General features: G+C 37.3%; 1 protein-coding gene across 1 annotated transcript; it reads right to left on the bottom strand.

Annotated features, from left to right (window-relative positions):
* Positions 1-1,014: 1,014 nt before the first annotated feature.
* Positions 1,015-27,455, bottom strand: RAD21L1 (RAD21 cohesin complex component like 1). The gene is made up of 13 exons (XM_008052407.2): positions 27,280-27,455; positions 26,039-26,168; positions 24,841-24,934; positions 22,075-22,181; positions 17,306-17,476; positions 16,580-16,675; positions 15,542-15,652; positions 13,911-14,137; positions 13,330-13,426; positions 12,083-12,207; positions 10,284-10,376; positions 7,283-7,360; positions 1,015-1,203 (listed from the first exon to the last, which is right to left on the bottom strand). The coding sequence occupies exons 1-13, from the start codon at positions 27,421-27,423 to the stop codon at positions 1,015-1,017; spliced, it is 1,662 nt and encodes a 553-aa protein (XP_008050598.1). The 5' UTR covers positions 27,424-27,455.

Raw genomic sequence — 27,455 nt, 5'->3', positions numbered from 1 at the left:
TGAGCCACCAAGCCCGGCTCACAACCGTATTTTAAATAGTACCATAGCCTTCATTTTATAGTGTACTGTGGAGCCCACAGAGTGTAATATGAAAATTTTCTAACTCAAACTTCAACTGCGAAAAAAGAAAAACAATGGTTTTAATGTAAGAAAATGCTCAGTAAACACCAAATAAAAAAATTTTATTTTAGTGATTTTTATTCAAATTGTAGCTGCAGACAACATGGTAAATAAGTGTCTGCTAAGTTTTTGTAACATAAGAAGCAGATTTAGTTTCTCTGACACATTAACGGTGGTTATAGTAAACATTAAATAGTAAATAAAAAGGTTAAGTCACCTATAGATTAAAAGCCATGCAGGTAATGCAGGTAATTCAAAACAAAAATGAATTTCTTAACTCTTCAATTAATAATTAGATTAAAACCCATGACAATCAGGGATGTATGCATTGCAATCAAATATACTCTGTGTAGAAATAAAAAGGTATTAATCATTAATTAACCCCACAAAATTCAAGTAAATAAGCCAATGTACAAATAGCCTCTTAAAAAACAACCTTGACTGTCAAAGTCATATAACAGCTTAAAAATTTATCCTAAATGTACTCTAAATGCAACATTAAAGTAAAGGAAATTATAAATGCTATACATTCTAACCAGCTAAATTTTTAAAAATTACTTAGCTATAATTAAATATTTCTGAACTGGGCTTGGTGGTGTGTGCCTATAGTTCCAGCTACTTGAGAGGCTGAAGCAGAAGGATTGCTTGAGCCCAGGAGTTTGAATGCAGTCTGGGCAACATAGAGAGACTCTATCTCTTAAAAAAAAAGTAAATATTTCTATAAACATATACATTTCAAATTCAGGCTATGAGTATTCTGAACTTACAGAGAAAAAAATAGGACAGGCTATCTATAAAATGGATCAGACTTTCAACTGCTTCTAGATGGTTTCTACAATAAATTGAACAATCTATATTCCAGTGATGACATAAATCTGGATTTCTAGATTTTGTTCACATTTTATGAAACATTGGGCCCATCGAAGCTATAATATCTGCATAGGGAGCATTCTGGCTCAGCTCAATCGCCTGCTGTTTTTTTAGGACAAGAAAGCTATAAAATTTGGCAGCTGTCTGTTTTCGGTCACTGTTTCTACAGAGCTTCATCAGACTAAAGGATTGCACTCCCATCTTGTTGGATTCCTGGGAAAATAATTAGAAAAGAGAGAAACAAAGGGAAACAAGATCATTAGAGACAAAGCATGTTGTGGATGCATAATGAACAATAAGATATTGACATTTTTGATAAGTGACTATAAAATCCGGGAAATGCAAACAACTCTAGCAAGCTTATAAAAACAACATAAGTCACTGAGCACAAACTTGGTTCATTGAGAACATGCATGCAAGAACGTCAAGTGTTATACACATCTATAATGTGTTATTCAAGTGTTAGGTCTTTTAAAAAAGTGATGTTAACATAAATGGCTGCTGTGTAAAGTGTAATTAGTTTATCCTCACAGGGAGAAAGAAAATCCACAGGACTTTGGGAGGCTTCAAATAGAATGAAAATGACCAGCCTATCAGGCTACTTCTCCTTAAAGGTACTGGGGGTGGGGTGACTATAATCAATACTTGTACATTCGTACATTTCAGCGGCAGGGGATTACGGCCCTGTAAACATCTCCTAATTTCTTTGCACAGGTTAAAACAACGTTGGATTCATTATATGGCACCTTTGTATATAATTGAAGTACAACAAAGTATTTAATTATGGATGAAGAGAATTCCTTTCATGAAGATTGGGACCTGGAGTTAGAGTCCTAGAGTAGAAGTATAGCTTTCTAGTTAGAAATACTGTAGGGAAAATTGGCCAGTATCCCTGAGTATCATAGTACTTGGATATTTGTGAAACATTTTTTGAAATGCCTAATACAAGTTTTTGCTTGTCCATAACATGGAACAAGTTAATAAATTAAATACTTTATCATATTTTATCTTAGCTAAAGGTGTGGCCCAGGGTTAGCAATCTTTCAGAGATGGCCTACCCAGCCCTCATTTATTCTCTCCCTTGAGTGGCTTTTTCCCCTGGGAGGGAGCAGGAAAAGCGTTTTCAATTTCAAGAGTTCTTTAGAAAAACCCAAGGGGGGCCGGGCTAGGTGGCTTAACCTGTAATCCCAGCACTTTGGGAGGCTGAGGTGAGTGGATCGCCTGATCCTGTGGGTTTGAGACCCGCCTGGGCAACGTGGCGAGACCGCATATCTGCAATAAATCAAAAATTAACCGAGTGTGGTAGCGTGCACCTGTAGTCCCGGCTACTTGGAAGGCTGAGGCGGAAGGATTGCCGGAGCCCAGCAGGTCGAGGTTGCAGTGGCCGGGAGCATGCCACTGCACTCCAGTCGGGGTGATGGAGTGAGACTCCAACTCAAAAAAAAAAAAAAAGAAAAACCCAAAGGGGATGGATGTACAAGATTGAGCATATGGGTTTATTTCTATTCCCCTTCAGAAACGGTGAAGGAATACAAAGTGACAAAGGAGACAAAGACAAAGAAAGTGGGAGACATCACTGGTTTAACAGAGTAGAGAAAGCTGAAACCAAAGTGCTGTCAGGGAGAAAAGAAAAGATACAAGCCAACTTAAGACACAGAACCTTGGAAAAGTTCAGGAATTGGAGACATCAGTATGTCATAGTCTGGAATGGGGGATGAAGCTGAAAACAGGAGAATTCCTTGAGAATCTGTTTGGGAACAGTTAGACCCTATGCTCATTCCACCACTTCACAGAATCAGAGACCACAACACATATAGCAGAAGGCAAGAGGTTGCCCTTCCAAAGTCATCAACCACTGAGGCTCTAGACTCGGGATACCAGCACTGTGGATGGTGAAGAAGTGTCATACCACAAACAGGGGAACTGAGTGAAATTCTATACTTTGAGCAGTGAAACAACCAGCTTCTCCCTTATCTCCTTTTGGTTTCTGAACCATAGTATCATGCTTTTATCTCCTGGGCAGTAGATTTAAAGATTACTCTGGAAAAACTGGCCATTCCAAGAGGAAAAAAATGACATCTGGAGAAAAAAAGGCACCACCTAACCATTAATACTTCACTATAAAGACCACACGTCTACAGGCCCCACCCATGCATGTATAGCTTCCAGTCCGTTTTTTGGTGTCTCACTCGTAAATAAAAACAGATAACAAAGAATCCACCAAATGTGTAAGTAAAATTTCTAACATTAAGGGGCAAAAAAGAATGCATTCAAGCCGGGCTCGGTGGCTCAGCATGTAATTCCGCACTTTGGGAGGCTGAGATGAGTGGATTGCCTGAGCCCACGCATTCGAGACCCGCCTGGGCAACTTGGCAAGACCTCATCTCTACAATAAAAAAAAAAAAATTAGCTGGGCATGGTAGCGCACGCTTGTAGTTCCAGCTACTTGGAAGGCTGAGGCAAAAGGACCGCCAGAGCCCAGGAGGTCGAGGCTGCAGTGGCCAGGAGCGGCCACTGCACTCCAGCCTGGGTGACAGAGTGAGACTCCAACTGAAAAAAAAAAAAAAGAATGCATTCAAGAAAATCACTAAGGAAAGAGAATGCAGGGAGAAGTACAACCTCTGAAGTTAAGAGAAGTATTTTTCTTAATCCATGAAAAATTATTAGGATGATAGTGAAATCAGTGGTTGCTTAGGGATGGGGGGTCAGTGGAAGGGATAGGAATGAGGGATTAACAAGGAAACGTTTTGGGATTTGAGATATGTTCACTCTTGATTATGGTGATGGTTTCACAGATATAAAAACTTATCTAACTGTATACTTTAAACATGTATATTTCACTGCATTTTAACCATATCTCAATAAAGCTGCTTTAAAAACTAACCAAATAAATAATTAAATTAAAAGATCAGGATGCTATAAAACTAAAGAATAGCTAATCACTAAGAAAAAACTCCTGAAAGATCATCATTCTAAGTAAAACGACTCAGAAACAGAAAACCAAATACCACATATTCTCACTCATAAGTGGGAGCTACATGGTCACAAAGATGGAAATAATGGACACTGGGGACACCAATAAGGGGAGTAGGGAAGGAGAGTTAGGGTTCAGAAACTATCTATGTGGCAAGATGTTCACTATTTGGGTAATGGACCACCGGAGACCCAATCCCCACCACTACACAATATGTCCATGTAACAAATAAGCATGTGTATCCCCTGAATCTGAAAAAAAAAAAAAAACTTCCGAAAAACATGGAAAACAAAAAGGTGAAGGCAGAAATTAAAAATTCAATAAAGACTGGAAAAAAAGGTGAGAAAATCTTCTAGAGAGTAGGAAAATATAAATAAAAAGGAAATAAAAGATTTCTTTTAAATTAAATTAAATGAGCAATTCAGGAGATCCAACATCTGACCCACAGACCTTTCAGGAAGAGAAAACAGGTAAGTAACAAGGAGAAAGCCCAAAATTTTTTTAAAAGAATTTCTATATCTCAATAACATAACATGTAGTTTCTGATGAAAAGAACCCACTACATGCTCAGCACAGTAAGTGAAAACAAAACAAAACCAAAGCACATCAACATGGAATTTCAGAGCACCAGGGATTAGAAAAAAAAGAGATCTGAAAGCTTCCAGAGAGAAAATAAAGGTCACCTACAAAGGATCACAAACCAAGGGAGCATTTGACTTTTTCAATAACAACACAAGAATCTTAGAAATGTTACAAAGCCTTCAACATCTGAGAGAAATACATTTTCAACCTATGTCCACAGACAACCAGTCATGTTAAAGGTAAAATAAAGAAATTTTCAGGTATGTATGCAGGGTCTGTATCTCTTAACACATTCTTTATCTCAGAAAATGGAAGGATGTTAACTGCCAAAAAAATTAAAATAAAGGAAGATCAAGGCACAAAAATACAAAGGAACGAATATATACAGGAAAGAGACAAAGTCCCATGTTTATGATAAAGGAATGTCTCAAGACAAAAACTGTGGAGCAGACCCAAAGAGCAACTAGTCTAGGTTAGTACGTGAGGATGATGAGCTCCAGGAGAGAGATCTTTAAGAAAAAAAAAAAATAGAACTGATGGGTCAGTTGATATATTTGACCATATGAAAAGGGGTTTTATTACATCATCAGGGAATCTGGAAAAATAATGAAAGTATAGTGTATAGACATGAAACAAATGGAAAAAATGAAGTAATGATTAACTAGAAAAAATCCACCAACAAAACAATCATAAAGTTGACAAGAAAAGAAATGTAACTATGCTAAGAAGCTCCAGTGTAAACTAATGTTAATGTAGTCTCTGTGACAGTGACTGATAATTGTCCTTTAATATCCATTCTCCTCTTTTTTATTTTTTATTTTTGAGTTGGGATCTCCCTGTGTCTCTCAGGCTGGAGTGCAGTGGCATGATCACAGCTCACCACAGCTAAGACCTCCTGGGCTCAGGCAATCCTTCCACCTCAGTCTCCAGAGTAGTGGGGACTACAGGCACGTGCCACCACTCCGGTTCTTTTTTTTTTTTTTTGTACAGACCAGATCTCACTATGTTGTCTAGGCTGTTCTTGAACTCCTGGCCTCAAGCAATGCTCCTACCTTGGCCTCCCAAAGTGCTGGGGTTACAGGTGTAAGCCACCCATGCCTGGCCCATTCTTCTCTCCTATAGTAATATAGTTGTTAGCTGAGCCTAAAGTTACCAAATAAGGGCTAAATTTTCTTTTTTTCTTTCTTTCTTTTTTTTTTTGAAGTTGGAGTCTTACTCTGTCACCCAGGCTGGAGTGCAGTGGCATGCTCACAGTCACCACAGCCTCGACCTGCTGGGCTCAGGCAATCCTTCCACCTCAGCCTTCCGAGTAGCTGGAACTACAGGCATGCACCACCACGCCCGCTAATTTTTTTTTTTTAATTTATTGTAGAAACGAGGTCTCACCAAGTTGCCCAGGCCAGTCTCAAATCCCTGGACCAGGTAGTTCTCTTGCCTCGGCCTCCCAAAGTATGGGGATTACAGGCTTGAGCCACTGCACCTGGCCAAGACTACATTTTCTAACTAGATGTGGTAATGTGACTAAGTGCTAGTCAATGAAATGCAAAAAGTGATGCACACAATTTCTGGGGTGTACCCTTAAAGAAAACTTTGCTTTACTGATTAAATTATAGACATGGTGGGATAGTAAGCTATTTTGGATCTTGAGAAGACAGAGGAAACCTGGGTCCTGACAATTCTATGAGCATAGCTACCATTCCAGATTGGACTTTTATCTGAGTTAGAAATAAACTTCTTTTTACAGCCACTAATATTTTGGCTCTCTGTCACAATTAAACCTGTTTCACAACTATTACAATTATAATACCCTTAACAACACTATACTAAAAGTATACTGGGGTACAGAATGTAACTAAGTTAAATTTTTATTTCTGTCAAAAGAAGTCGATAGATAAAATTTAAGCTGAAATACCAAGAAAGAGTGGTAGAAATATGGATATAAATACTAAAAGAAACAGCTTAATATAGTTGCTTCTGGTGAGCAGGACTTAGGGATAAGGAGGAATAGCACAAAGGCCTTCCTATCTTTCTTCTTCAGCCTTATAGCATAGTACTATTGAATTTTAAAAATTATATAAATATATTACTTTTATAAAAAATATAAACTAAATTTTAAAATTACCTAAGTTATCATTCTTTTTTTTTTTTTTTGAGTTGGAGTCTCACTCTGTCACCCAGACTGGAGTGCAGTGGCCGCTTCTGGCCCCCGCAGCCTCAACCTGCTGGGCTCCGAGGATTCTTCCACCTCCGCCTTCCAAGTAGCCGGAATTACAGGCGCGTGCTACCACGCCCGGCTAATTTTTTTGATTTACTGTGGAGACGAGGTCTCACCAAGTTGCCCGGATGGGTCTCGAACCCGCAGGCTCAGGCAATCCACTCGTCTCGGCCTCCCAAAGTGCTGGGATTACAGGCTGAGCCACCGAGCCAGGCCATCATTCTTAAACTGTTATCAACTTAGTTCATATTAATAATTAATTGATGGCCCATGAAAATGAGAATGGGAACACAGAATAGAGTACAGGGGTATGAGTGTGGGTAAGAAGTTGATGCAGGTACCAAAAAAACCCCCCTATATTTAGCCCTGGGTATCCCACTGAAAATCCTTTCAATCTGGTGGAATTTGGCCTCAAAAAATAAAGAAAACTACAGTTTTTCAATTGGCATCCAGAAGCTTGAAGTCAGTATTTTATTTGTTTTTAAAAATAAAAATAGGGTTGATAAACCCTACCATCTCACCCGTAAACTATTTAGCATCTGAAGTATTCTTTGATTCCATCTCTCTGCCTCAATATTTTGTTCATTCTCCGATGATTCCTGTTTGAATGATTGATAAATATTTCATTTAAGCAAATTTTACTAAATGCTTACTATTTGCCAAGCATAGTGTGAGCTGCTACAAGAGACACAACTATAACACTGGGTTCTGCCAAATAAAGAGCTTATGGTCTGATAATAGAGAGAGTAAGACTAACATACAAATGTAGATCAATGTTTGCAGGGTTGCACCTATATACCTCAGGCTATCTTTTAATAAGAGGCTCCAAAGCAGGAAATTCTGCAGCCTTTATCCAGTAATGCATCCAGGGTGTTGTGCCCTTACTTTGAAAAGTAAAGTTAGCACAGAAAACCATTTTTGCCTATGACTATCCTAGTTCTGGTCAATCTGAACTCAGTTGACAGGAGTAAATATAAAGTTATAGAAAAACCGCCTTGTAAGGACCTTGATCTGAACTTATCTGGTAATACAGAAGATCTAAACATAACTGCTGTTTAGTAGGCTGTGAACAATTGTGTTAGAAACCTTTCAGATTTCGGGAGCCTTGTCCAAAAAAGATTAACCAACTGCCTGTCATGTTATCTGAATAGATCCATTCTTTTCAGTATTTAAGGCTTAACCACTTTCAGAAATACCTCAATATTTAAAAATTATGAAGCTGAAATCCCTTTGCAAGAACTCTGCTAAGCCCTTACCAGCTAACACCTCATGAGATAAGAACAGAAACTGTGCATAGCAAAGGTGTTCATGAGTATGATAAAAGAGCAGGCCTACAAAAGGTTGGGGAAAGGCAAGTGCCACAAATCTGCCCTACTTTATAAATATTCCTAGGCTAGTTCTGACCATGCAACCATACAGCTTCTGTGTCACCTTTATCACATGCCCACTGTTTGTCTAGTCTTCAAGTATAGCTCTGGAGCCCAGACATTTCCTAAAGTGCTTTCAATTTCATAGACTCCAAGGCAATTTCAGAAAGCTCCAGAATATTCTGCATGACATTTTAAATCATGTGAGAAAAAGAGTCTCTTTGACTCAGTCTGGGAACTGCTGAATTCTCATTCCCAACAGCTATACCAGCCTCCTGGGCCTGCCTATGCTATCCTTTCTTCTATCCCAAAGAAATTGATTTGAAGATATGATCACTTTATTCTAAAGAGTTTTCCATATGCCTCCAGCTATAACTTATTAATATTCTTTTCTAATCTGTCCTTGGATAAATGAGGTCACCCACTTACTAATGTTTATTTTATTGTTAAATACACAAATGCAATTTTTGAAATGTAAAACCTCTTTGTCAAGATCCATGAGACTCTAGCTTCACCTCTAATGTGCAACTAAACCAACCAGAGAAAGGCTCAGAAGAAATTGTGCATTTTGCTAAAGCCTGTCCACTTGATCTATCTGGACACCCTACATGCTGAATCCATTGTGTGGAAAGCCCAGTGGATTATTAAAACAGCTGAACTTGTGCTGTGTTGTGGTTTGCTTGACCATGTATGAAAATAACCTGTGTCTATAGAAGCAAAGAGAATGGCAAAAATGAATCAACCCACTTCTGCCTCAGCTGTTTGGATGTTTAGGTAAAAAGTTCAGGTTATTTATTCTGTCCTAGACTATCCAGAAAATTCAGTCTGTTTTCCACATATGAAAAACAACCTATTAGTTATGGAACCCATTATAAAGATACTTTCTTCAGAGTCAAGTTAACATCAGGCTTAATAGGCATTTTGATGTTATTTACTAAAATAACTTTTGGTAAAATTCTTTATAATCTTAAAAATGTCTTCAGTACTCTGGGAAAAGAACCAGAGAAATAAGGTAGTAACACACGGGGAGTTAGGGGAATCAGATTTTACTTGTCTTTGCTATTGAATTTGTTATGTGATAATGCTCTGAACAGGCCATTTTATTTTTCTGATTTCCAGAAGTCTTGTACAGATACAGACCTTGAGTCACATAAGGTTAAGGAAAAAATGCCCACAATTATTTTGTAAATAAAATAAAATTTTAAATGCTATAGGCCATCCCCCAATATAGTTCTGTTTCTCTAGAGATGTGATATGAATAACTTAAAACAGTGATTCTCAACATTTTATTTTATTTTTTGAGTTGGAGTCTCACTCTATTGCCCAGGCTGGAGTGCAGTGGCATGTTCCCAGCCACCACAGCCACGACCTGCTGGGCTCCAGCGTCCTTCTGTCTCAGCCTTCCAAGTAGCTGGAATTACAGGTGTGTGCTACCACGCCCAGCTAATTTTTGATTTATTGTAGAGACGGGGTCTCGCCAAGTTGCCCGGGTGGGTCTCGAACCCACAGGCTCAGGCAATCCACTCTCCTCAGCCTCCTAAAATGCTAGGATTACAGGCTGAGTCTCCGAGCCAGGCTGATTCTCAACATTTTAAAACCTTTGATAAGCATAAAAATCTTATACTTACCTTTGAAGTATTTGAAGTTTCAAAAGAAATTAAGGACAAAGAAGTCAAAGCAATTCTGAATGTTTTATCAAACTGTTCACAAACATCTCTGTTGAGATTATGAATTTAAATGATAAATTTAGAAAGTAACATGACAGCTCTAAAATAAAGTGTTAAATATTTAGGAACAATTTTTAATTTAAATTTAATTTTATTTTTTGGAGTTGGAGTCTCACTCTGTCACCCAGGCTGGAGGGCAGTGGCACTCTCACGGCCACTGCAGCATCAACCTACTAGGCTCAGGCAATCCTTTCGCCTCAGCCTTCCAAGTAGCTGGAACTATAGGCATGGGCCACCATGCCCAGCTAATTTTTTTTTTACTTGTAGAGATGAGGTTTTGCCAACTTGGCCAGGCTGATCTCGAACCTGTGGACTCAGGCAATCCTCTCACCTCAGCTTCCCAAAGTGCTGGAATTATAGGCATGAGCCACCACGCCCAGCCAGGAACAATTTTTTTAAAAAATCCCCAACACTAGGTATATATTTACCAATCCAACTGGACAATATTCAATTTCTTGTGCCCAGAAGGCATTCTTTAAAGATGATTCGTCAGCAGCTGAAGACACACTTTCAACAAAATCCTGCCAAAGTAGATTAGGGAAAGGTACGTAATTCTGCTAGTGATTATACAGGAACAATCTCATTTTGTTAAATACTTTAATCATATAAATGCTCATTTATCAAACAATTTAAAATGTTATTCACATTCTCAAAATACTATTTCTGAAATATCCCAGGTAGGCAATCCTTGACTTAAATATTCCTGTTTTCCATATGAATGGAAAACTCCATATGAATGGAAAACTCCCACAAATGAAGTACTTGCACACCCCTTCCCTCCTTTCTTCCTATCCTTTTCCTTCCTATTTTCTTCTCTATTGTAGGCCTCACATTAAAAGTCTCTACTGCTGTGCTATTGACAGCACTTTGCTTTGAAGCATTTTATCTAGCCCCAGTTGCCTACCTCTATTCTCTTGCCAATACCAGGTGGCAGAGGAAAGAGATCGGCAATGGGCAAGCAGAGGGAGTGAGAGTGAGGGAAGAGATATTAATATCCCTACCCAGAATCATGACAGGATTCCTGCCACCACTGTTGGAGCTATCACTAGCAAAAGGGAAGAAGAAACTATCCTCCGGAAGAGGAGCAAAGACATAAAGGAAGAAGGAAAAAGAGCAAGTCAGAGATCTGCCAGTCCCCATCATTCTTCGCCTTCTCATTGCTATAAAAGCGGTTGATCCCTTCTCATCTTCAACCTGTCACCAAGCTTCATCCCCAGCTGTTATCCCTGATCTTGATTAAGAGCCTCCTCTAACATAGTTTACTTGATTTTTCGCTTCAGCTTTAAAGACTTTTAGTGAACATAAGGAGTTGCATTTTATCTTTAATATGCATATTTGTAAGGCCTTGCTTTTTCTCTTTTAATCTCTATAAATAGTCTACATTTTAGATACTCTCAATTTTGCAGTTATTGTATATAAAATTTTTGCTTATGAAGATTTGAAAATGAGTAATCAGAATCAATATCTTCTTGACCCTTCAAACTATACTCCAATACTTGACTATATTTCACATTTGTTCACAATTTTGGAAGCAGACTAAGAATGGAATTAAAGGTTAAAGCATAAGCATAGAGTAAAGGAATAAAGGCTCAAAAGAACTTGTACATGAATCGCTTTTCTTCTCTTCAAGCCCATGGGAAAATATATTTTGTTAATATATTTCCCTTCCAAAAAATAATAAACCAAACAAGTTTGTCTCATCATAATTTTCAGTAGGTAGACTTTAACAAATGCCTGAGACCAAATGAGAAAAGAAGAAAACTGGCAACCCAGTATCTCAGTATCCAGCATATTATCAAATATTTAGTAAAACACATTCTGTTTGACTGCATTGTGAAATTGTCTTTCCTTCCAAGGGCATTCAGTTTCATCATGAGTTGACTTTGAATTCCCTGAGTGGTTATCAAAATACAGTGATGATGGAACAGACCAGAAAAGCACTGGTTCATTTTTATCAGGTGTGGCTAAAATATTTACACTTGTACAACCAATAAAATGACAATTGAGAAAATATTGAAAAGTACATTGTTTCCAACTATGTTTTCAAATAGCTGTGTTTGCAGATGAAAATCATGTTTTACTCTGCCACTTACTAAACAAACTTCAGAACAATTTAAGATTAGATACGAACAACACAAATATAAGAAAATAAACTAGAATCCCAACATTCCTTGGCTGCATTTATAGAAAATGATAATATGTTTATGATTCTCTCTGGATAGCTCACCTCAGAGTTAACATTTTTATTGGTATCCTCATGAAAGCTGCCCTTAGATCCATCAATCACATCCTTCCAAATTTGGGGTTGACTTAACTCTTTTTGGACATTTTGCTTTTCCATCATAGAGGTCTCTGGATTACCGAGGAAACAAAAAAGATTTCACCAAAATGTCTTTCAAACTTGAATTAGGATATGGTTGTTATAAAAGAAAACTTCTGACACACAATTTGGGATCCAAGAATTTCAGCAGAGTACCCATATTTTCTCTCATATTTATCTTCTCTTTTCCTTCCTGTCTTTTCATTATCTCCACTTCCCATCCTCTGCCAACCATCTCCTCCACACGCACTCACATGTTCATTCACAAGACAACATGGATAGTTCAAACCCTTTGTGGTGTATTGTTCAGTAGATTTTAATGCCTTCAGGAAAGGTGATCAGGAAGTGGAGGCTCACTCACTACATAAATTGGTTTTATTATTTATAATTATCATAATAATAATAAATGATTATTAATACTTCAAGTGCCTTTTGGGTGGATGGAAATATCTATGTCACAGGTTAACTGTATTGTTTAAGTGCTGCTCCTATCCTTATGTGATTTTTCATGTTAGTTGTTCTACATTGAAACATCATCCTGCTAACTATAAATATGTTCTTTTTTTTTTTTTGAGTTGGAGTCTCACTCTGTCGCCCAGACTGGAGGGCAGTGGCTGCTCCCGGCCACCGCAGCCTCGACCTGCTGGGCTCCGGCGATCCTTCCGCCTCAACCTTCCAAGTAGCCGGAATTACAGGCGTGCGCTACCACGCCCGGCTGATTTTTTGATTTATTGTAGAGATGAGGTCTCGCTGCCCAGACGGGTCTCAAACCCACGGGCTCAGGCAATCCACTCCCCTCAGCCTCCCAAAGGCGCAGGATTACAGGCTGAGTCACCAAGCCCGGCTTAATATGTTCTTTTTTGAGGGTTTGTGAGTACTGTCTTTGGGGATGAGGAAGGTAGGAAAGAGTGAGAATACGAATGGTCCATATAGTATATTTACTTCATCTTTTTCATGAAGTCTCTGAGACAAAAATTAATCCAAAAAGCAGAAAAATATGATACTGAAGTAACATTTCATTAGCTCAACTACTCTTCTAGAGATAGCATTTATACTTGGAAATGGAGTTGGATCCATCTTCATTCTGAAATGTAAAATGAAACCTTTGTTTCTACAACATTCCCCTCCACATCAACAGAATTGCAAAATCTCACCTACTGTGTTTTGGCCTCCCTCTTCTCTTACTGACTCCTTCTCTATCAATTTTCTTCCAAGTTTAAAGCCAGAAGACAGAAAGCATTTGGTAAACAACTGTAAAAATATACATTTTGTTTCTTGTTTTTGTACTAGTAAGGCAATTCAATACAATACAAGCACATATGCTAAAAAGTAAAAACTATGGCTGGGCTCAGTGGCTCAGCCTGCGGGTTTGGGCAACTTGGTGGGACCTCGTCTCTACAATAAATAAAATCTTAGCTGGGCGAGGAAGTGTGCGCCTGTCGTTCCGGCTACTTGGAAGGCTGAGGCAGAGAGATTGCCAGAGCCCAGCAGGTCAAAGCTGGGGTGGCCGTGAGCATGCCATTGCACTCCAGCCTGGGCGATGGAGTGAGATTCCAACTCAAAAAAAAAAAAAAAAAAAGGAAAAACTATAATTCATACACACATATTCAACAAATTAATTCAAAAGTGATGGGGTACTTTTTCATAAGTTTAAATTCTGTTGTACATATGTTTCTAAATATGCATTTATTTATAACCAAACATTGCACCCATGTAAAAGGATGAAAACTATTACCATTTTCAGTTCAGTGTGAATCAAATCCTGGGCAGCCGTTGACAAAAGTGTATCCACTCCTCCCTTCTTTTTCCACATCATCAATTTTTGGGTAGGAGGCGCGAGTTCTAAAACCATGAGTGTGTCCATAAAGGAAGTGAGCTGTTTATGCATAGTTTTGCTACTGATCTCCTTGACTGGATCTATGAGCAATTTCCTCTTTTTGCCTTTTCTTTTCTCAGTAATGTCTACATATAAAAAATACGCACACATATGATTGGTTACACAGCTTTATAAAATGACAGTCTAGGCACTGCATAGAAATGTCTACCACGATACAATCTACAGAGTTGCATAGGAAAGAAAATCACTTCTCTTGTCCTCTGAAAATTATCCGATACAAGGTTTATGCGCAGCTTAGAGTGCCTGTGCAGTCAAAAGCTGACAAATTTTGTAAGGTGTTGTTCAAAAGTGCTTAGAAGGAACTCTGTCCACCTGCTAAATCAGCAGTTGAGGAAATGTGGGAAAGAAGCTATTTTGAAAGAAAAGTCAACCAACTTGGAGGTTCCTTAAAATGCTTATGTAACGTAATAACTTTCTGAAACACTAGCTTGCATTTGTCCAGTGTATTTTTCCCTCCTCTGCAGAAATTTATATACAAATTCTAAGTAGGTAGTTAGTTCCATGGGATTTCAGTCCATTAGAAAATTTTATGAAGCAGAAAGCAGAAGTCAAACTTTTCTTTAGAAAAGCTGCAAAGGGGGAGAGAAGGTTAGATTTCTCAGGATAGGTGAAGAAGACCCAAGATCAGATGGAGCCAGCAGGTACAGGAACCTGCCTGCTGATGTACTTCAGTAAAATTCTTGGACCATGACAAGCTCCCAGAGAGACTGGCTGTGTGATGATCCCAGAGGCTATGTAGTCTGGGGCAGCAGGCACCAAAACTGGTATGGTTAATGACCAGGAGTTCCCTTCCAACTTCCATACCCTCCTCCAAACTTTAGTACTACATGGCTTAGGGAAGATAGGGAAGCTATGCAGACTGAATTTCCTCACAGCCCAGTGGGATAAAGGCTCAGAGTTGAATTCAGTAAAGAAAAAAATGGAAGGCTTTGCTCCTTGCATTCCTTGGTGTATAAGCTAAAATTCATATCAATTAGACTACATAAAATGAGAGTGTTCCCAAAGGATCTAGTTGTATATTAGATTCATACTTACTGTATATTCCTAAAAACATGCTTGAAGTGAAATGTTAGAAGCCATCGTGCTTCTCTCCCGATCCTTTTATTCTGCCTTATATTACATTCACTTGCATGATTATTTATCTTCCTGATTAGATTGTATTGTAAGTGTCTTAAGAACAGGAAGCCTGCCTTCTTCATTCCTGTGTCTACCACAGAGTAATGGCTTAATACCTTCCTAAATTCACTGTTTTAAATTTTCCAGTTTCCCAAACTGGATATATGGTTTGAACAGGATTTTATATAATGAGAGGATCATCTCAAATTTCCTTTAGTCTTCTCCTATTGTATTACAGGTGCTATTACTATGTTGACTACCTCCAATAATATTTCACAGATTATTCAAATGTCTCAAAGTAAATAAGTTAACAGTATATCAAAAAATAACACAAAAATATGAATGCCTCTGACCTGAAGCATCAATTGTATCAAGGATAAATCTTTCCTCTTCATTTGATAATAATGTTGTTTCATTCATTTTTTCATTTTCAGGTAGACATAAACACTCTTGATTATCTGGTTCTACCAATCAACATCAGCATAAAAGTAAGTGTAAAAAAAATAAAGGTTATGTTGCAAGCTAAGAAGACTGTATGAGAATTAAAGTAAACTAATTGAAAATTTATATTGATAACTGATACCACATCAGAATTCTTAGACTCATATATTTAATGAGTTCAGAGGCTCAGAGATTATATGGTCTGGGACCCACAGTATTTTAGGGAGTCAAGTATCATCACTGCCTTTTGCACATGAGACATCAAAGCCTGGGTTATCATCACAGCAGAAGTGAAAACAATGGTAGCAACTTCAATAAATGACTGACATAAATTTGACTATATGTCTACTGAAAATTTTGTATTCTATTCAATCAATTATCAGGTGACTTATAAAAAACTATAACTAAATTTTTATTGTCTAACTCTTCATATTTTCAATTTCTACTATTGTTTTAGAAAGTAAACACATTGAAAATTGTGAAGAATCCAAATGGGGCTAATTGAATTTTTAATTCTTAGGAAAAATCAGACTAACAGACTTCAAGTCATCTGAGATACTTCATATGAATTTAAAGTAAGGAAAATACCACCAATTTGTAATCTCTCTCAAATTCTATGCAGACTGCCAAATCATACTATCAGTTAATCACTTCTTACCATGTACCATGTATTAATAATATTTTAATAATTCCAAAACACAGTATTTTGGCACAGTATTTAAATATACTTTTATACTAAACCCAATCCTGGCTAAATACCCTTCATGGTACCTTTCTCAGAACCCAACTTCCTCTTTTATATTGTCTCAAGACAGACTAAGAGAGTCTGAGGGACAATGTATTATCTTCTAGTATACTTATATTGATTGCTACTTAAACTCAGAAGTTTTGAGGCTTAATTTGAATATTAGTTTCTGTTCACTTTCTTACAAAGGAAAATTTCAACATACCCACTATAGTACTGGGAGGCTCAGGAGGCAGAGAAATTTCTCTGTTCAAATCTGTGTCTTCTAACAGGATATTCTGATCATTATGCAATAGGTTGTCTTAAAAAACACAATGAATACTTTTGTCATAAAGACTTGAATCTGTCATTTGTTCACTAAACATTATGAACATTGCTTTATGCAAGGCATTGCAAAAGAATAACCAGACCTCTAATGTGAACAGGTAATTTTAAAAAACATTTTATATAAACAGTCAATAAACAATCTTTAAAATATGTGCATTTGAGTTTCTCAGTTTTTGTCTACTCTATTTCTACAATAATAATGTGATATAAACATAAAATAATAATATAAAATTTTGGAAAGATACTTTAGACTAGCTTCCCAAATGTTAAAGAAAACAATGTTTTCTAGTATATAGTCTAGTATATTTTGTGAGGAATATACTATCTTCAGTCCTTTCCCTCCAAAAATTAAAAATGTTTAGATAAAAATAAGCATCAGGTTACAACCTTCGAGGAAAATATGTTTAAACAGATGGCTATTTACTTAGGCCTAGTCTAAACGTTTAAATATGCCATGGACTTTGAAAACTTGCATAAATAAATGTATTGACCTATACGACACAAAAGCATATCTGAAATTTAGGTAGATGTAATACATCTACAAGTACATTGTAGCAACTTGATTAAAATAAGTATTTGATTTCTACATGACTACACAGCATACCAATCATTTCTCCTGCAGGTCCTTCATCTCCAAATCCATCTCTGCTATCACAGAACAAAGATTTTTCTCCGGTGAGGCTTCCAGAACTATGTTCAACTAAAGGGCCACTGGAATTCAGTAATATGTTGTCATCAAAGAAGCTATGTCTTCTGAGAATTTCAGGTTCCTCCCCTAAATAAATATACATCATTAGCACTAAGTTACTCATAGAAACAGAATTTTAAGGTTAGAAGGAAATTCAGATATCATCTAGTATAATTCCCTTTCATTTTATGAATGAAGAGACTAAAGCTGAAAAATTTATTTGGATTCTTCAACTAAAGTTACTCAGTTAATCAGTAGAGGCTAGATTTCTAGTCTAATGCTCTTTCAAATACAATAAGAAAAAAAAGTTAAACTATTAAATTATAGTTTAATAATTTCCTAAGGTAAAAACATCATGGCAGTGGAATGATTTCTTCTACTTTAGGAAAACCCAGTTCTGCTTGATCAAGTACACAAGGGGATCCCTCCCCAAAACCTGGAATTATGCTTTTGTTTTTTGGAGGGCAGACCCTTTGTAGTACAGGTTTCTCCCACAAGATAAAGTGTTCTAGGAACCCATCAGCATCAGTGTACCAGCTAGCATTGTTGTGAGAGGCTGCATTCAACTTCAGATGATTTTTTTGGAGATTCTTTCAACGCATTTGTCCATTTCATGTTGAGTGATTTAGGAGTGTACCTGCCCACACCGAGCTGAGTGTTCAACAGTTTTTGACTAAAAAAGCATGACCCCTGTGCCACACCTTCCCTATTCACCTGATCTCGCCCTGAGTGACTTTTTTTTTTGTTTTCCCAGATAAAAAAGTCTTCAAAAGGATTTTACCAGCATCAAAATTGACAAGTTCGAAAACTGTTTTGAGCAGTGGGAAAAGTGTCTTGATAGATGCATTGCATCAAACAAAGAGTACTTTGAAAGTAATGAAGTTTAAACATGTAAGACTAAATACACATTTTTGAAATAAATAAATTCCAGGTTCTTTGGGTTCCCCTTGTATTCATAGTATTTCAAGGACAATTGCTTGTACTATTCATCCATACTGGAGGTTTGGAAAACAAGGAACATATCTGCCTTAGGAAATAGAAAGGTAAATAAAATATTAAAGAATGGACTGATAACAGTCATTCAACAAATGCTTACTGAATATGCTAGGAGGTGAGGATTCAGGTTTGTTTGCAAAAATGACAAACCCAGTCAGCTAACATTAATTGAGTGTTTATTATATGCATTATATTGTGTAATAGAAGATACTATTATACTCCTCATTGCACAGATGAGGAAATATATCCACAGGAAGTTTTAGTAACTCGCACACAGTCACACCCTAATGAACGACAGATGGGATCTGGGCTCAGCTTTCTCTGACTCCAAAGCCTGCATTCTGATAGTCAATACACTATTTGGATAGTTTAGGAAGACCAGAAGTCAACCCTCTTTCCTTTCTCTCCCTTGGGTTTGAATCTCTAGGTCAAGGAGTCTGAAATCCCAGATGTCAGAGGTTGGTCTTCTCTTTCCTCTTCTTAATAAATTGCTAGTGTTAGACAGTAAAGAAAATAATGTTGGGCTCGGTGGCTCAGCCTGTAATCCCAGCACTTTGGGAGGCTGAGGCGAGTGGATTGCCTGAGCCCGCGGGTTCAAGACTAGCCCGGGCAACTTGGCAAGACCTCCTCTCTACAATAAATAAAAACTTAGCCAGGCATGGTAGTATGAGCCTGCAGTTCCAGCTACTTGGAAGGCTGAGGCAGAAGGATCTTCGGAGCCCAGCAGGTCGATGCTGGCGTGGCCGTGAGTGTGCACCTGGGCTACAGAGTGAGATTCCAACTCAAAAAAAAAAAAAAAAAGGAAAATAATGAAGTATTACTGATATTGAAAATTCTTATATAGACCTGCATCTTCTAGAAAAGAATTGAAAAAACCAACCATCATCATGCTAAAGTGTATACTTGCCCAATATTAATATTAAAATTAATATTAAGGTACTTTTTCAAAAAGAACAAAGAACATATACACATCATCCAGGTGCAGCTTGATAGCTCCTCCCCCCAGAAAATAGCCTTGATCTATCAGAGAATAGCATTTATGAACAGACACTTTATTCTAAGCATTGAGCATCACAAGAATTAAGATTACACAAGATAAATCAAAGAAATAGTCATTGCCTTTGATCTTATATTGTAATCCAGAATTGATGGATTAATGTTAAATATTTCTTAGATGACATTAGGTTTGAGGTAGTTTTCAAAGGAGAGAAAAATCACATATTGGTGGAGAAACTGAACGAGGGAACAAGGGAAACAACCATATGATGTTAATAGTTGTATCCTAACTTTACAGATAGGGCAGTAAGGCTCAGAGAGGTTGGGCAATATGCCCAATAACATACAGCAAGTCAACAGAGAAAGTTCAGATTCAAATCCAGGTCTGTCAGTTGGCTAAGGACATATTCTTCCCACCTTTCTGAATTGTATAAGACAACAGAACTGTAAACAACTAAATTGTGTTGGTTGGATGGTAAGACATTTACTTGACTACAGAAAAAGTCTTTATCATGCCTGTAATCCCAGCACTTTGGGAGGCTGAGGGGAGAGGACCGCCTGAGCCCTGAGCCCTGATCCCATAGGTTCGAGATCAGCCTGGGCAACACGGTGAGACCTCATCTCTACAATAAATCGAAAAATTAGCCGGAAGTAGTGGTATGCGCCTATAGTTCCAGCTACTCGGAAGGCTGAAGCAGGATTGCCTGAGCCCAGTAGGTTGTGGATGCAGTGGCCGTGAGTGTGCCACTGCTCTCCAGTCTGGGTGATGAGGTAAGACTTCTACTAAAAAAAAAAAAAAAAGAGTAAAACAAAGCTGATAAAACAAAGAAGGTGATAACGTAGTAGAGGGCCGTGAGGATAGGCAGAGGTGTTTGACACAGTAAGTCCTAAGGACCCAAGATACTTAAGCAGAGGAATGTGATATTTTAAAAATTGAATTTAAAGACAAATATATATATAAAATTTGAGAAGAAAACAGAGGAAGATTTGTAGGAGTGCACTGTAGAACTCCAGGTCTTTGGGATTGGTGAACAATATTGGTGGCTAAGGAAACAGAAAAAAGACTTTAGAGATATTTCAGAATTATTTAAACAATCAGTACTAGTATGAAGCTGATAGAAAGGATAGTTGAGCCGGGCTCGGTGGCTTAGCCTGTAATCCCGTGCCTTGGGAGGCTGAGGTGAGTGAATTGCCCGAGCCCACTGGTTGGAGACCCACCTGGGCAACTTGGCAAGACCTCATCTCTACAATAAATCAAAAATTAGCCGGGTGTGGTAGTGCGCGCCTGTAGTTCCAGCTACTTGGAAGGCTGAGGCGGAAGGATCACCAGAGCCCAGGAGGTCGAGGCTGCAGTGGCCAGGAGCAGCCACTGCACTCCAGTCTGGGCGACACAGTGAGACTCCAACTCAAAAAAAAAAAGAAGAAGAAAGGATAGTTGAAAGTGATCCTAAAGTTTCAGGCCTAGAGAAGAACAGTAGCATTTACTGGGAAATTTGTAAAGCATGTCTTGTAAGTAGGGAATATGATTATCTCTTTGCCAATGTGTTACATTTCTAGGTCTGGGGCAATCTGTGCTACTCAAAGTATGTGAACTGGTGCTGGTCCATGAGAAAGTAAATATGAAAGCTAGAAGTAAATGCTCAGAAGTTTTATAGCAATTTGACAGAGTAATTTTACATATGTTGACTCTAATAACAAAAACTTTAGGCTTGTATTTTGATTTTTACATTTTAAAATTTTCTATGAATTCATTTTTATTATGTTTTACAAAAGTAAAATACAACACAGATTGGAAATTGACAAAAATTAGATAACTAGTCCTTCATCACAGATTATTTGAGAAACACAGATATAGATAATAAGAGTTACAAAAGCAGAGTGAGGATGAGAAGTTGAGGTTATAGATGTGGCTTAAGCATGACTTTTTTGACTTCTCTCCCTGACCATCTGGCCATCTTTCTCCTATGCTCCCTGTTTTGGGCACTATAAGAAATTCAAAGATGGACATTACACAGACTCTACCCTCATGGGTAGTATTGCAGACCAATAAACAAGGAGTATAAATATCATCGCATAAGACAGAGAGTTGTAGATGCCAGAAAAAAAGAGAAATACTCTATAGTTGCATTATATCATATTGCTTCAATTTTTAGGTATAGTCACCTTGCCCAGATTTTAACATTTTAAAAATCAGTTTCTGTTTCATAATCAATGTGTACATTTAGTGGTAGTATTTTCTTTTCCTCACTCCAGTCTGATTTAAGATCTGCTATTTTACAATTTAGATCACCATACACTGGAAGACATATGAGATTTTGGAGCCATTTTTATGCAATATACATATATAATCTTGTTTATATGTTAACTATAGCAATTGTTTATTTGAATGTCTCCCTCCCAGCCTGAAGCTCCTTGAAGGCAGTACTGTTTCTTTGGTTCTACTCATGTCTATGATAGCACCTGACATACACTAGGTATTCAGTAAATGTTTGTACACTGACAATGGAAGTATATCCTAAGACCGAGTCTTGGCAATTACATCTATGCTAGAAAATGCAAGGAAAAATTTAATGGTAATTACATTTATACATCAAAAGATTCATTCTATAGATATTTATACTGGAATTGTTTCAAAAGAAAATGCAAATATAAATTATCATAATACATAATCTTGATTTCTCAAATATTCTCACCAAAGCTCCCATCTTGAAAAGGTAAATCATTGTCATAATCTTCTCTAAGTGTGATTTCTTCTGGTCTGCTTTGGTTCAGAGTACAGTGTTCTGAAACATCAACAGCACTATGAAGAAATATAAGTTTGTGGAGAACATGTGAACAGAACCCAATGATTTTGCAGTACAGTGAAAAACTGAAAACAATTATTTTATCGATAGTATTAGTTATTAATGCTAGTTTTTTATATATACAAAGATATAAATAATTTCCAGGTTGCCAAAGCCAATGGTCAATCTTTAGTCTTTGTCTTATTTACATGAAGAAACAGCATTTTGCATAGATGCTCACCCATGCTATGGCATGAATGTTTGTGTCTCTCCCACCTCAAATTCATATGTTGAACCCTAATCTCCAATGTGATGGTACTAGGCCTTTGGGAGGGGATTAGGTCTTGAGGGCAGACCTCTCATGAATAAGATTAGTGTCCCTATACAAGAGGTCCCAGAGAGCTGCCTCACCCCTTTCACCACGTGAGAATACAGTGAGAAGTTTGTCATTTATAAACCAGGATGCAGACCTTCACCAGACACTGAATTTGCTGGTACCTTGATTTTGGACTTCCCAGCCTCCAAATCTGTGAGGAATAGTTTTCTATTGTTTACAAGCTACCCAGGTTAGGGTATTTTGTTACAACAGCCAAAACACACTAAGACAACTTCTTTCCTCATGGAACACATTCTTCTCTTGGCCTTTGAGATACCACTCTCTCCTAATTTTCTTCTTCTCCGCTCCTTTTCTGTCTCCTTTATTAGTTCTTCCTCATCTCCTAGACTACTAACTAATCAGAATGACCTCAGAACTTTCAGTCCTCAGAACTCTCTTTTTAAAAATCTAAACTCATTCCCTTGGAGACCTCTTATGGTCCATGGTTGAAGTTCCACATATACACTTACGACTTACAAATTTACATATCCGGTTCAGATTTCTCTCCTGAACTTCAGACCCAGATATTCAGTTACTTATCTAACCCTCTTTGATGTTATCTTAGTCCATTTGAGGTATAATAACAAAATAGCTTAGACTGGGTAATTTAAAAATAGAAATTTATTGTTCATAGTTCTGGAGCTGGGAAGTCTAAGACCAAAGCAGCAGCAGATTTGGTGTCTGGAAAGAGCCTCTTCCTCATAGACAGTCCTCATGTGGTGGCAGAGGCAAGAAAACTCCTGCAGACCTCCTTTGTAAGGGCACTCATCTCACTCATGAGGCTGGGGCCCTCATGACCTAATCGCCTCCCCAAGGCCCCACCTCAATGCCATCAACTTGGGAGTTATGTTTCAAGATATGGATCTTAGGAGAACACATACATTCAGACCATAGCAGATGTATAATAGTCATCTCAGAATTTACATCCAAAACCTAATCTACTTCCTTCTCTCTGCCCCCTTTAAACCTGCTATTCCTTAGTTATTCTAACCTCATTAAGTAGTAACTCTATCCTCATGCCAAACATCACATAGTCATCCTTCACTGATTTCTCTTAGAGCCATATGCAATTTATCAATAAAACCTGTTGGCTCTGCCTTCCAAATATATCTGTAATTCTACTGTTACCGCCTGGATAAGATGAAGACTGAGAACTAATCATAGGTACTATATTCTCTCACCTGAACTTCTTACTGCAATTACCTTCTCACAGACTCTCTGATTCTTCCCTTTCCCCCTTCTAGTAAGTAGCCAGAGGGAGCAAGTCAGATCCTTGCCACACCTCAATTCAAAACCCTCCTGTGCTTCCTGAGTAACCTAAAAGTCCCACTGTAGCCTATAGATACCCTACATCATCTGCACCCCCTGCTACCTCTTTCATCTCATCTACCACTCAGCCCCTCATTTGCTCCACTAGTCTCACTTGCCTTCTTGATGTTCCTTGAAAATGTCTTATGTGCTCTGCTCTAGGGCCTTTCCATTTGCCCTAAGTGGTTTTGTACTTGAAATTTCACATAAATATAAGTCAACTTGTTATACCCAATGAGCAATCATCTTTACACTGCCTAGTTCTGTCATATTCTCTTAACATTACCTAGGTTGCCTCCAATCAAGGACAGAACTGGTTTCTCAGAGGTAGCTATTGATAATTGTTTTATAACCACCTCCCCAGTTTGTTTTGTAAACAACTTAACCTAATCAGTCCTTTGTGACCTTCACCTTGGTGACACAGAACCATCAACATTACAACAGTCATGTGACTAGCCCACCCATCTGTCTGCTGTCCATCACCTGATGCCAGTACCTGTGCTTCCTGTCCCCTTCATGATGATGTTGAAATGACTACCACCCAATCACCTTAACAGCCTGCCCCCATCAAAGGAAAGGTTTAAAAGCATTCTACCTCAAACAGCCATTTGCCATTGCTTTGTTAAACTCTGGTGTGTCCGTGTGGCTCTTCGAGCTAAGGACCCCATGTTTCCTAGCTTTGGGCCCCTCCCCTACCTTGGGGAGGCGAATCGAATATCCTCTCTCTCCAATTTACTTTCTAAATAAACTATATTTTCCAATCTAACTTTTGTGAAGTTCTTTGCATCTTTTGCAAGGCACCGGATCAAAAACCAGACTCCCCAATAGTTCTGACCTAACATTTTGAGGGCCTCTACTGGGATTTTTAACCTAACACAACTGCACATGTACTTGTTCAATTGTTAACTACATTCCATTTGCCTTAATGAAATATGAATACGAAAACAGTAAAATTGCAAAAAGTTTGAAGGAAAATAAATAAAATGATGTACTTCATATTCTGGTTGTCAAAATCATGAAATTCTTCTGGCAATGTGATAGCACTGTAAGATGCTTCAAAATTCTCTTTTGGAAGGTCAACCAGTCCTGAAAAGAATCAAGAACCACATTCAATAAGCAATGATGATATATGAAATAAGGAACTCCCAGCTAACTTTCTATTTTCTCATACTGGACTACTGCTTAGTCTCTTCAACTGGTTTCCCACGTCTACTACTACCCCTCTGCAGTCCATTCTCTCTAAAGCAGACAGAGTGATACTTTTTAAAAGTAATCAGATGAGATGATGCTCATGCTTTAAATGGGTTAGTGCCTTCCACCGTGCCTAACATAGTGTTTGGCACAAAGTACAGGATCAATAAATATTTGTAGAATATATAAAAGAAACATAAATGAACAAATGAACTACACTTGATACAAATATAAATCTACCTAGAGATTCTTTAAATATTTTAAATGAAGAAGATTTTTTAAATCTGTTAATTTGAATTCAATAAATATTGATTGAGGGACTAGCATGTGCAAGAGACAAATATTATAAGAGACTGAGAAAATGACTATGACAAAGACATTGCCTTCAAGGAGCTTAAAGTCTAGTGATAGAGACAAGATCGGTACCTAAATAACCATAACACAAAGTGGAAAATAATGAGTGTCTTAAAAGTGAAAAACAGATGCTATGTAGATTAAATTTTGAAAGCATTATAGTTATTACACATGCAAATCTCTAGCATTTTGGAATACCTAGGAAGGTTTTTTTTACAATATTCATAAACAGAATAATACTTAGAATCTTAAGAATTCTAAAAACAATGCCCATTATTGATATCTACGTTTCACCAATCACACTATTTCTAATTTAACTCATAAAGGCAAAAACAGAGATGACAAACTAAACGACCCATTAAAAATTGAATATCAAAGTTTCTAATGCAAGTGTGGGGCTTTAAGTATATGTCTTACTTAATATACAGGAATATTACAAGTTTTGGAAAGCATAACCTTTCCTGCAAGCACAGGGAAAGAGCAAGGAAACGAATATAATTTATCCTTCACCATGGAAACTTAGACTCAGTCAAAACAAAGTTTTCATTCACCATACTCATCAGGAGTATATTAAAGGAGCCCACCCAAAATTAAAATGGAAAAGGGAACCACAAAGAGTCAAAAAAATCAGCTTTGCATATATACCTGGGCGAAATGTCATCTTCATTTTAAGAAATGCTTCACTGCAATCTGCCAAAAGATATTTTGCCTTCCTATTATAGATTCGAACAACTCCCAGAAGAAGGTGTCCTGAAGTTCGAAGTGCAATTTTCACCTTTCGATAATTTTAAGGTATTAGAATAATAAAAATTAGGTTTATAAATCCTGTTCTTTTATAGATTCTGAACTCATAATAATTTCTTCTCTTTAAAAGGCAAACATTTTGTATTCTTATTTAAAGTAAATCACTTTTAGCTCAGCTTGCAAAAATGATTAACTCTTTTACTCTTATTCAAATGAAGCATGCTATTATTAATATTAGAGAAGAATAAGAACTCTGCAGTCATGTCAACTGGGGTCCAAGCCTTGGCTCAGTTGCTGAGGCTGAGTCAAATAGTCTTCCTGATCTTCAGTTTAATAAAAATGGCTACAATTTATACTTATTTTGTGCCAGGTGTTGTCTCAAGAGTTTTTCATACATTAATTTATTTAATTTTGACAACTTCTATTTACAGAAGAAAAAACTGAGACTCAGATATGTTATGTAGCATGCCCAAAGTAATACAACTATTAAGCGATGAAGCAGTAATTAATATAAATTTGACCAACCACAGTTTACAGGGCCTAAAAGAAGTTGACCTCATTAGACTGTTGTGAGGCATAAATTAATAAGTTGAGCCCAGTGCCTAATACACAGTGGGCTTTCAACTGTAATCTGTCCTTCTCTCAAGCAGAATAATACTCAACTTATATAAAAATATTAAAATAATATTTTGATGCAAATTCTATACCCGTTTTATAATGGACATAGATAACACTTTATGGTTTCTGGCATGCTTTCACATATTTTTGGATTTATAATCAATACTCATTTCTTTCTACCCTCCCCAATCATTTATTCATTCATTTTCTAAGAAACCTTTCTTAGGTACTTACTATGTATACTGTACTCTGTTAGGATGTACTCTGTTAGGATTATAAAATATTCATAAACATGGCTTCAGGGTCTAATCTATTTATGATAAATATATGCAACAATTAATTACCAACAGAAAGCAATATGTTTATGTTACGTTATGATAATAAATGCTACAGGAATTAGGAGAGAGACCATTTCAGTAGTAAAACTTCCTTGGAAATGCCTTTCATGATATAAATGTATTTTAATGCCCTCTCTTTCCAGAAGTCATGGCAAATACAAGCTATTATTTTAATCAGCAACATACCTTAGGTGAAATAATTTTTTCAATGGTTATCTCTAGATTACATTCAAATACATGGGCCTTTTTGAGTTTCTTCTCCCAATGAGCAGCAAGCCATATTTTGGCCAGTGGCCCTCGTTTGCTCATAAGCATATGTGTGTAGAACATGTTGCCTGTATTCCTTAGACGTATTTAATCAA

The sequence above is a fragment of the Carlito syrichta genome, unplaced genomic scaffold (assembly GCF_000164805.1).
Source record: "Carlito syrichta isolate Samal-C Ts95f unplaced genomic scaffold, Tarsius_syrichta-2.0.1 Scaffold274096, whole genome shotgun sequence".
Lineage (NCBI taxonomy): Eukaryota > Metazoa > Chordata > Mammalia > Primates > Tarsiidae > Carlito > Carlito syrichta.
Note: the sequence above shows the minus strand (reverse complement) of the source record. Positions and strands in the feature narration are given on the sequence as shown.